The sequence below is a fragment of the Orycteropus afer genome, unplaced genomic scaffold, assembly GCF_000298275.1.
Source record: "Orycteropus afer afer isolate SDZICR_OR568_19922 unplaced genomic scaffold, OryAfe1.0 scaffold00033, whole genome shotgun sequence".
NCBI lineage: Eukaryota > Metazoa > Chordata > Mammalia > Tubulidentata > Orycteropodidae > Orycteropus > Orycteropus afer.
In genome coordinates this window covers 11,311,597-11,323,606 of record NW_006921620.1, presented here as the reverse complement: position 1 = coordinate 11,323,606, position 12,010 = coordinate 11,311,597, and the positions used below count along the sequence as shown (strand labels likewise).

The 12,010-nt window shown below is 37.4% G+C and overlaps 1 protein-coding gene across 1 annotated transcript in view; it reads left to right on the top strand.

The window, feature by feature from the left end:
* The window catches only part of DPYD (dihydropyrimidine dehydrogenase), a 1,117,863-nt gene that overhangs the window by 207,332 nt on the left and 898,521 nt on the right, over positions 1-12,010 (top strand). Inside the window, exon 3 of the mRNA XM_007936128.1 lies at positions 7,312-7,399. Within this exon, the coding sequence (XP_007934319.1) occupies positions 7,312-7,399 (88 nt within the window). The remainder of the gene's footprint in view (positions 1-7,311; positions 7,400-12,010) is intronic.

The following is a 12,010-nucleotide window of genomic DNA, read 5'->3' as shown; positions in this document are numbered from 1 at the left end:
ACCTTGGGTTTCCAGGGTAGTATCACTATGGAAGCAGGTTGCCCCATCTTCCTTCCGAGGATGGCTGGTGGGTTTGAACCGCCAGCCTTCTGGTTAGCAGTCAAGTGCCTAAGGCACTATTTTACTAGAGTCCTACTATGAACTAAAATTGTCCAGCCTTCCTGATATTTGGGAAAAGGAATCAGCTCTTCTTCCCTAGAGAAAAACTCTTGAATAATTGTTTTTGTCCCTGAAAGAGGAGCACTAAAGTTATTTATTTATTTATTTTTTTTTTTTGTGGTCAACTTGAATTATGAAAGATTAACGTTTATTAAGGACTCTTTATTTTGCTTTTAATGAGATCCATTGTTAAGCTCTCTGTTAAATATGTAAATGAGAAAAACTTTATCACTATTAAAAATCTAAGATGTTTCATTTCTTTTAAAAAAATGTAATTTACTCCTCTTAGTACAAATGTAATTATTTGAAGATTAAAAATATTACATAATTGTTTATCTTAATTAATCTTTGCTTCCTATAATTTATCTGAGAATAAACTGCATAATAATGGAGTACCTTTGAATGTAAAAGGGGAATTAAACGACTGAAGATGAAAACACATGTAATTTAAATGTTACTTCTAAGGAAAAATTTATGTAGAACTGTAGTTTACAATAATTGTTGACATATTCCCCTAAGTACTGTGTCTGTGATTTTTCATGGTATCCATCATTTAAAGCAATTTAGGTAATAACATTCAGACATGCATTTCTGGTATTTTATTTACACCAGTTGCCTACATCATTGTAATGCAGTACCTTTCGGATTTGGTGTAGTAAATGCACTCTGTAATATCTATTATGGCATGGTCAAAGGATAATTTATTGTCAAATAGAAAAATAGGTCAACACTAATGTCACTTGATGATCAACCCCCCCAAGTTTAATAAAACATCTCACCAGTATGCATTCCAGTGCAGTGGTTGATATTTTATTAGGACTACCTGGCTATAGCAGTAGTGTAATTACCGAGCTGTCAGAGTGATAAGTGGGATTAATGGCAGCCTGATGCACTTTAGTCTGCAGAGCGCTTAGAGAATTGCAAGATGGTATTATTATCAGAGTCTGCCCATTCTGGCATATTCATGGCACCAAAGAAAAAAAGAATGCTACAATTCAGGTTTGCATTGCCCTGCCTCATTAACATCTGACATTTCCAACAGCTGTTATTTGTGAACTAGCTCAATAATAAAAGGAGAATTATTTGGTAAGGAGGCTTAATAACCTCAACTAAAAATCCTTACATTGTCAGTGCTGTTAAGTGAATCTGTTTATGTTGAATTTAAAATTTCTGTTTAAGAACAGAAAAATACACTGTGCATTAATTTCATTCATTCGTACCTGCTGACAATATAACTTATTTCTTAATTGCCTTATTATTCAAGTTAGAGGTTAGAAAAAAGAAAAGCAGAAAACTTGTGACTTCATTAGGGGTAATCAGAATTTATAGGAAATAGCATATTTTTTTTGCTGTGTTCTTACGGGATGGCGGTTATTTTGTATACTGTAGAACTGACTAACTTTTATAGGTGAGAAAATATTTAAGATGGAACATTATTTGCTAATTTTTTTAGCTAATTTGATATTTTATCACATAATAGTAAATCCTTTCCAAGTATCATTAATGCTTAACCTGAGAGGGCACATATGTTAAGCATTACCTCATTTTGTCACTAAATATTAAACAAACCATATATTTAATCTTCTTTTTTCCTTGTTTTGAAATGTAGGCTACAGATATTTCTTAAAAAATTCATTTTGACTCAGTGACAGATTTTCAGGGGGGAAAAAAGATCATAAGTGTGGGAAGATAGAAATTCAACCAAATGATAGATGTGAATCTAACAATGGCATTTAGAGAAATGATAGGGGAGAGGTTTAATGACTACATTTCAGAGAGGACAATTGGTTATGAAAAGCCTTCAGTATTCATTGTGTAAAATTTAATTTAGAGAGAAGGCTAAGGGCACAAACCAGAGAAAGGAGATCAGATTTTAAAACAAGATATTAATTAGGTACTGAGAAATTGGTTCAGACAATGGGGAGGCCTCTTCAACTCACAAAAGAAAGACAAGGAGATCAGTATTGTTTTCTTGAAGGAAATGAGCTAAGGTCTTTACACATGGAAGTAGATAGAAAATGAGCTAGCTAGTCACCTTTGTCACTGAACAATGTAGGACTCATTCTCAGTGAAATTCTTGGGGAAATTCTGGTTTTGTGACAGATGTGACAGTAGTGTATCTTTTTAAATTGTTTTTCTCCAGCCTAATTTCTCTTCACTCCTACTCTTGCTTTATGTTCTAGTCAGACCGAATTGCATTTGTTCGTCTATCCTGCCATGCCCTTTTCTTTCCAGGCCTGGGCACATGCTGTTTCTATTTCTGGGATATTCTTGTGACTGTCTTTGCACCCCAACTCCCACCTTCCTTTGCTTCCATAATGTCCACTCATTCTTCAAACTTCTATTTAAGTATCCCTCCTCCCAAACAGCCTTTCCTGACTCTCTCCCTCCAGAAAGTGTTATTTATATATGCTTCCTTAGCATGCTCAAATTCACATTGACTAAACTAGAGTGCTGTTGCCTTTTCTACATCTGTACCTCTTCCAAATTGCAAGTTCGATAAGAGGAGGACCATGTTGGTATTGTTAATCATGTTTGTACTCTCAGATCCCAGAGTTTGTCCTGTAACAAGAGTGCATTGAATATTTGGTAAATGAGTGAGTAAATGAAGAAACACATAATAAGCTAATATACAAATAAAGAAAACTAACCTGTGGTTTTAGTTTTCCTGAATGAGTAATTATAGATTTGTGGTTCTCACAGTGTGGCTCCAACCATGTATATTGGACTCACCCTGTTTTATTTTTTTTTTTCCTTCCCCAAAATGCAAATTCCTAGGCCAGTAACTCAAACTTACCAGGAACTTGTCTGTGGATTGTGCCACATATCAAGTTCTCTGGGTGGTTTTTAAATAAACTAAAGTTTGAGCATGGCTCTCAGATGAGATTAAGATGTGGTAAACTTGTGTAGAGAGCAACATCTACAGAGGAGGGAAGAAAACAGTATTAGGTGGACTCGGGATCCTTGCAGATAATGTTCTTCAAATGGGAGCAACAGGACTGGACCTCTGACCTTCCTCTTTAACTTACAATTCCATGTGGTCTGTTACTGGAAAGGAGACATGACCTTGGATGAACCTATTCTCTTCAGCTGAGGGAAAGCTAGCTAGGGAAATAAATGTTTTGGACCTGAAGTGATTAGTTGGATTAAGCAGTTCAGTGTCTATTCCAGAGCCCAATTGCCTTGTGAATTGGTGGAAAAACTTGAGAAAATTGGGGAGGAGGAAGCAAGAAAGGATGTTACAAGTGGGAAACTAGGTTTACCTTTGTATAACAAATATGGACATACTTTGAAACATTCTAATCAATAATCTTTTATTTCATAATTTCTTTAATTCACATCAGCTATTCTACATTCAAAAGCAAGATTCAGAGTCTCTTGTGACATCCATTTTGGTCTTTATTTTCTTTTCAATGACCTTTTGTTTCTTCATGTATGATGTTCTTGATATCATTCCATCAATTTGGTCTTCAGTCATTAATATTCAATGTGTCAAATCTCTTCTTGAATGTCTCTAAATTCAGGTGGGATATAATCAGGGTCATACTTTGGCTCTCATGAACTTGTTAAATTTTCTTCATCTTAAATTTAAATTTGCATATGAGCAATTGATGACCTGTTCTGCATTCTGCCCCTGGCCTTGTTTTAACTGATGATATTGAGCTTCTCCATCATCTCTTTTTACATATCTAGTTGATACGATTCATTTGTATTCCATCTGGTGAAGTCTATGTGTATAGTCACCATTTATGTTGTTGAGAAAAGATATTTGCAATGAGTAGGCTATTAGGTGATCTCAGGCATCATTCCTATTATCAAGACTGTATTTTCCAACTTTTTCGTTGTTTCCAATTTTTGCATTCGAATCACCACTAATTATCAATGCTTCTTGATTGTATTTTGGAACAATTTCAAATTGCAGAAGTTAGTACATGTGATAGTTAAGGTTATGTGTCAGCTTGGCTGGGCCTGGTTGAGTAGCTGGGCAGCTGGTGGTAGTTATTCCACACGATGAGACTGGCAGTCAGCTCCATGGTGGAATCTGCCATGAGCAGCTGAGTAGCTGCTTTAGAGATGTGGTCTGCTTCCTGTATATGAAGGAAGCTTTGGGAATGGTCTACAGCTCTTTTTGGCACATGTGAACACTGCATGTGGGCAAGTCCATTGTTCAGCAACCTGCCATGCTTGGCCGATCTTGGGGCTTTTTCTGGACCTGAATTAGTAGCTTGCTGTGTTGTTTGGTAATATTGGGACTGTGCCTTTTTACCTGTCGACCTTGGGTTTCGTCAGCCTTAGCATCCAGCAGCTGTCTGAGTGAAGAAAAACCTCCAGCTTCAGTGGGCTGGGGGCAGGAGTCAGAGCTGAAGCCCAAAGTCTAGGGGCTTTCACTCAGGCCTTAGAGCCTGACACTTTGAACTCAGACTTCTAGCCTCCTGAACTGTAGCAGAATAACTCCTGTTTGTAAAAGACATCCCCTTTGTGGAATATTCCTGGCACTAGGTAACCAAAACAGTTCAAATTTTCAATTTCTTCATCTTTAGTATTAATGGTTTGTATATAAATTTGAATAGTAGTCATGTTAGCTGGTCTTCCTTATGGGTGTATAGATATTATCCTTTCATTGACTTCATTGATAGATCTTGAAATGTTGCTTTTGATGATAAATGAGATGCTGTCCCTTTTCAATATGTCATTCCTGGCACAGTAGATCATATGATTGTCTGATTCAGAGTGGCCAATTTCAGCTCATTAATGTCTAGGATATTGATTTTTATATGTTCCATTTCACTTTTGATGACTTCTGTTCTGGTTACCTAGTACTGCCCTGACAGGAAATATACCAGAAATGGTATGGCTTTAACAAATAGGAGTTTACTCTTAAAATTTGGAGACTTTATAAGTCCGAGTTCAAAGTGCCAGGCTCTAGAGGCTGTGTGAAAGCCCCTTGACCTTGGGCTTCAGCTCTGCCTCTTGCTCCCAGCCCGCTGAAACTAGAGACATCTCTTCACTCAGGCAGCTACTGGGTGCTGAGGCTAATAAGCCAAGATCGACAAATAAAATGGCACAGTCCCGATGTTACCAAAGCACATGGCAGGCCATTAATTCAAGTCCATTTTAAGTCCCGAGGTTGGCAGAGCATGGCAGGCTGCTGAACATCAGCACAGCTACATGCAGGGTCCAAGTGTGCCATAAGCTAGAGACCAAGGCTTCTCCTTATATACAGGAAGCAGACCACATCCCTAGAGCAGCTACTCAGCTGCTCACAGTAGATTCCACTGTGGAGTTGATTACCAGTCTCCTCATGGGGAATACTACATCCAGCTGCCCAGCTACTCAACCAGGCCCGGCCAAGTTGACATACAAACTGAACTACCACAATTTCCAATTAAGGCATTTAGCTGCTAACCAAAAGATTGGTGGTTTGACCCATCAGCCACTCCACAGAAGAAAGATGAGGCAGCTTCTGTAAAAATTTACAGCCTTGGAAACTCAATGTGGGTTACTATGTATGAGTCAGTATTGACTCAATGGCAGTAGGTTTTGTTTTATACTTTGTAACTTCCATGTCCTGATTATTAATGTTTTTTAGCAGCTATTTCTTCCCATTTTGAGTTATGCCACATCAGCAAATGAAAGTCCCTAAACTTTACTCTATCAATGTTATTAACATAGACTCTAATTTAGGAGGCAGCTATTACATAGTTGTATTTTGAGTGTCTTCCAAGCTAAGGGTTTCTTTTGGCATTATATCAGACAGTGTTCTGATGCTACTTGTAAGGTTTTCAGTGATCATTTTTTTTAAGAAGTAGATTTCCACGTCCTTCTTCCTTGTCTTTTATAGTCTTGAAGCAGAGTGTCCATTATGGGTGACCTTGCTAGTATTTTAAATACTGGTGGCATAGCTTCCAGCATCATATCAACATGGAAGCCACCACACTATGACAAATTGACAGATGAATGGTGACATCAAGGCCTATATACCTTCTATCATAAAAAGTTGTATGGTTTAGGTATAGTCAGTATATTCAGTAATCAAAACAAGAATGGTGTAGTAAATGTGTGAATTCTTTTGTTGTTAGGTGGTGTCCATTTGATTTCTTCTCCTACTGAACCCATAATGAAGGCTGATAAACTGTCCCATAGGGTTTTCTAAGCTGTAATCTTTAGAGTACTATATTACCTGGTCTTTCACTTGAGGAACTGCTTGATGTATTGGAACCACCAACTATTCAATCAACAGCCAAGCACTCAACTGTTGTACCACCAAACCTTTATAAGATCAGAGAAGGACATATCTTAAATAGGTATGAGCCACTTGAAATCTAGAAAGAATGCTGAAAAAAAAAGGGGCATTTATTAACTAGAAAGGAGCTCTGGTATAGTGGTTAAGACATTTGGGTGGTAACCAAAAGTTCCTAGTTTGAACCTGCTAGCTGCTCTGTGGGAACTCTGGTGGTGTAGTGCCTAAGGCAGTTGACTGCTAACCAGAAGGCTGACTCTTCCAACCCACCAGCCCCTCCTCAGAAGGAAGATTGGGAAATCTACTTCCTTAGAGATACCAATGTGGAAATCCAAGGGAGGGGTCGCTGTGAATTGAATCCACTCAACAGCAGTGAGTTTTTTTTTTTTTTTTAAGCGGCTCTGTGGTAGAAAGATGGGCAGTCTGCTTCCATAAAGATTTATAGCCTTGGAAACCCAAGGGGTGTCACTATGAATCAGAAATGACGCGATGACAATGAGTTTAGTTTGGTTTGGTATTAGCCAGAGTGGTGCTGTTGTATGCATCTTAGAAGGTATACAAAAGGTGAAATAGATACTAATAAGTTTACTTCACTGCTCAAAAAAAGTATTGTATGTAAAAATAGTGTATTTTTTTTGTTCTTATTAGTTATTTGCCCTGAATGGGTATGTTGTTGTTATTTGCCAGCGAGTCAGACCCGATCACAGCGACCCCTCCTTGGGTTGCCAAGGCAGTATCACTATGGAAGTAGATTGCCCAACCTTCCTGCTGAGGAGTGGCTGGTGAGTTTGAACTGCCAGCCTTCTGGTTAGCAGTCAAGTGCCTTAGGCACTGTGCTACCAGAGCTCCTTTTATATAACATCTTCTTGATTACATTATTGTTTCTTTAACCCAGTTATTTTATTCCCCAGATGCCTCAAATGTGCAGATGCTCCCTGTCAGAAGAGCTGCCCAACTAATCTGGATATCAAATCATTCATCACAAGTATTGCCAACAAGGTAAATTCAGATTTATCTCTGCATAAGGAAGTTGGGATTAAAGCATTCAACTTGTCTTAGTAACTCAGGTTAAACCATTTAAAATATAATTTCAATAGTCATTTAATCAGGGTCTTCTCAGTTTGATTAGAATGTAATTTGATTAGAATTTATTGTTAATTGTTCTAAAAATTAGTTATGTTGAAATTCATGATTTTTTAACCAAGGCATTCACTGAAAAGATTTGCTGTAGCTTAGGTTTGCTAAATGCCAATAGATAAGAACTTTCATTGATTGTCAAACACATTTCAAATTTGTGAAATATCTTTGCTTTTGAAATAAGTCTGGCACTTTGAGATTCATCAAGGGAATAAATCTTTTCCATTTACTGAAATTTAGTTAAGTTTTTTAAGATTTGGGATAAGTCTGATATTTATAACTAAAAAATGTATGCAAAAAACAATGAGGAAATAAACTTTTATAAACATGAGTAAAATAAAAGACAATTTTGACCTTTAGATATTTTTAACCAATGTAAGCTTAGCCTTGTTTTCATTCATTAAGTAAATGGTTGGGTGATAGAATTATAAATAAATAATATCTATATTTTGTGAAAGGAGAACTCTTGACTGAGTATCTTATAACAAATGGGTGAAAGCTGGAAGAAGTCTTCCCATAAGGATACATCCTATAGAGGATCCTTATCAGAAAGTTTAACACTTATGCTCTAAGATTCTGTAAAGAATCAATAAGTCCTTCTTAAACAAACAGGCACATTTTTAGATGTAAAGATCATATTATCATAGGTTGATTTTATTTATGTATATATATGCATATATAGAAGGCTGGCGGTTCAAACCCACCAGCCACTCCTCGGAAGGAAGGTTGGGCAATCCTACTTCCATAGTGATACTGCCTCGGAAAGCCAAGGAGGGGTCGCTATGAGTCGGGGCCGACTCGACGGCAAACAACAACAATAACAACATACATATATGTGTGTATATATGTATGCACGTTCATATATGTATATTGTATGTATATATATATATATATGTGTGTGTGTGTGTGTGTGTGTGTGGGAGCTCTGGTGCTGTAGTGCCTAAGGCATTTGACTGCTAATCAGAAGGCTGGCAGCTCAAACCCACCAGCCACTCCTTGGAAGGACGATTGGGCTATCTACTTCTGTACAGATACCACCTTGGAAACACAAGGAAGGGTCACTATGAGTTGAATCAACTTCATGGAAGTGAGTTTGGTTTTAGTTTTATATATATGTGTATGTATATATAGGAGCTCTGGTGGCATAGTGCCTAAGGCATTAGACTAGTAACCAGAAGGCTGGCAGTTCAAACCCACCAGCCACTACTCCTCAGAAGGAAGATTAGACAATCTACTTCTGTAGTGATACGGCCTCAGAAACCCAGGAGGGGTCACTATGAGTTGGATCTGACTCAAGGGCAGTGTGTGTTGTATGTATGTATACATGTATATATATGTAGGAAGGTCTGGTGGTGCCAGGACTAAAGCATTAAGTTTCTAATCACAAGGCCAGCAGTTCGAACCCACCAGCCACTCTGTGGGAGAAAGATGAGGCAGTCTGCTTTTGTAAGGATTTATAGCCTTGGAAACCCTATGGGGTAGCTATGAGTCTGATCAACTCTATTGCAGTGGGTTATATTAACCTGTATGGTCAGGTTTATTAAGACTTAAAGTCTGAGTTAAATTTTTAGATTAGCTACTTACTGTGAACCCTGAGAAAATTACTACCTCCTTACTCTCACTAATAATGAAAGATATCACCTGTTTTGTAAAGTTGTGTAAAAAATGGAATATGCTTGTTTGTGGAAATGTCTAACATGCAGTAATTGCTCAGCAAACCTTTTATTGATACGGAATCTTTAAGTTCCCTGCTCATTCAATATGGTAACTATGCACGTGATTGATATTACTGCTGTTGCTTTTGTTTATTGAATACCTACTATCTGCTAAACACAGTGCCAGGCATTGGGTAAGATAGGTTCCTACTGTGACCCTCTGCCTTTTAGATGTTCATAATCTATGAGCAAAGATAGATGTATAAAACAAAACATATCTAACCATTATTCAATGTGGTGAGCGCTGCAATCCACACAATTCATGAAGATGAGTGTTCAGCATGAGAAAAGGCAGAAATGTGGGAGAGTGCGTGGTAGAGTTGGAGAATTCTATTAAATTCATTGTGGCTAGAATAGAGCCTAGCTTACATGCAGAAGAATGGTGGGAAAAACAAAAGACAAAGGGGCTTGGATTAGGTTGTGAGAATATTTTGAATGCCATACTAAATGGTATTCTGGGAAGATGATTTCTGGGAAGGGATCTCATTTATTAACTTCATAGCATCCTGAGCATCTATCATCACAGGACATTTGTCTAATATGTAAGCACAACTTATGTGAGACTTACATGAAATCTTGTTTGTTTAATAATGATCTAATCAGAAAAGGAGTAACACAAAATGCCCAGATTTTGAAGTCAGTGAGTGTTTTTATTAAAAATATATTGCTCTTGATGCCAAATGGGTTACTCTTGATATCAAGCATGAGGAGATATGACAACTGTAATGGACCATCTTGGCACCACACTAGCTAAATGTTCCCTAGGTATTCAGGGAACAAAGTATTCAGCACATACTTTGCGATTCTAATTAGCTTATACTACATGCAAGATCTACACAAGTTTAAAACTTAAAGGAAGGCATTAGGGAGAAATAGTATTCTTTGAAGATTTTCAAATATTTGAGCAAACTCAGAACCATCTCTATTTTAGGAAAACCTTTTTGTTTTATGTTCTGTATTATCTAATGAAGCAATGCACTTAGATATTTATTTTAACTAATTTACATATAAGATATCATGTGATATTGTATTTAAGCATAATCCTTTGTCAGGCATTTAAGAAACTCTATTGTAAGCAGTGATTTTGTTGAAGACCCACTGTAGCAATCATAAAAGGTCAGAGATTCTTTCTATTTAAAGCCTACAGCTTTTAAGATATTTACTCACTGTGTACAATGTAGGCTGTACCACATTGCTTTTCTGGGGGACTTCAACTCAGGAGGGGGGTTCTTCCCAGGTTGAGAGGGTAATTGAATCGCCAGACTCAATGAAACTTGCACCTCTTTGAGAAAAGGATGTCACTTGTGTTGCATTGTGTTAGGCTTCTGTGATTCAGTAGCGTTTAGGGCAATACTTCCATTTTTATTTTCTTACAAACTGGATTACAGCTCTAGTTTCCAAAGGTACACTCAATTCTATTGTACCTCCTCAGTCAGTTTTTCTCTGTTTCGCTCATGCAGGCTGTTGTTTGCAATTGTATCTCTCAATTGGAAATACACATTTCAGATTCATCAAACTGTGAATACTGGGTTATATTTCTTGATAGTTCTCTTTCTTTCTTTTTTTTTTTAAATACTACTTTATATAGGAATGCAAGAAATCAATTTATACTTGTCTTACAAAAAGGCCAACAAAACACTTGTGTTTTAAAAGTATAACTTGATTTCATGATCCTTATTTCAAACAATAAAGATATTTTGCTTTTTCCAAAATGCTACATTAAATTGTAAAGCATTTTCTTTACTACTAATATGCATGTTTTTGTGTAAATTTTATGTCTGGGTAAATAAATTTAATAATACACATTAGAGAAAGGCTGGCTAAATGATACCATGTAAAATTAAAGCTTCTCCTTCATTGTTGTTGTTGTTGTTAATGTACCGTTGAGTTGGCCCCGACTCATAGCGACCCCTCCTTGGGTTTCCGAGGCAGTATCACTATGGAAGTAGGAATGCCCAACCTTCCTTCCGAGGAGTGGCTGGTGGTTTGAACCTCCAGCCTTCTAGTTAGCAGTCAAGTGCCTTAGGCACTATGCTACCAGAGCTGCTGCTTCTTCATTAAAGAACCCTATTTAATGTACTTGGAAGTCAGAGGTGCAATAAAATCTAACCAGCAGAATTTGACACAATTGATAGCAATATCTGTGTTTCAAAAACAACAAAAAAGGGGGTTGTCTTGTTACATGTATATATATATACATATATATCATACTAGTGTTGCAAAGCAGCTTAGAAGTACAGTCGACAGATTTTGTCCAACCTTTTTTTGGGTTTGCATTTCACTTCCAATGGCTAAGTACTGTATATCCGTATCAAAGCAAATGCTGACCACTTCCAATAGACTTTCCAAAAACAGCTCAAAATGTTTCTTTACGTTTTAAAAAGCTTCAGTGCCTCCCCAGTGCCTGTTCACTAATGCCGAAAACATAGCCTATTATATAAGCCTGAGGAGACATTGTGGCACAACGATTAGTTTGGTGGTAGGAACCCACGCAGCCAGAGACCTGCAGGAGAGAGACCTGCTGCTGTGCTTTGGTAAAGATTACAGCCAAGAAAATCCTAGGCGGTGAAGGTCTACTCAGTTGTATGGGGTCTCTATGAGTTGAAATCACTCAATAGTACCCTGCAACAACAGTGAAATTATATAATCCTGCTGTGTTTCTCTCCCTATTATAGAAGTCTATAGACTAGAAGGGAGCTCTGGTAGCATAGTGCCTAAGGCACTTGACTGTCAACCAGAAGGCTGGCGGTTCAAACCC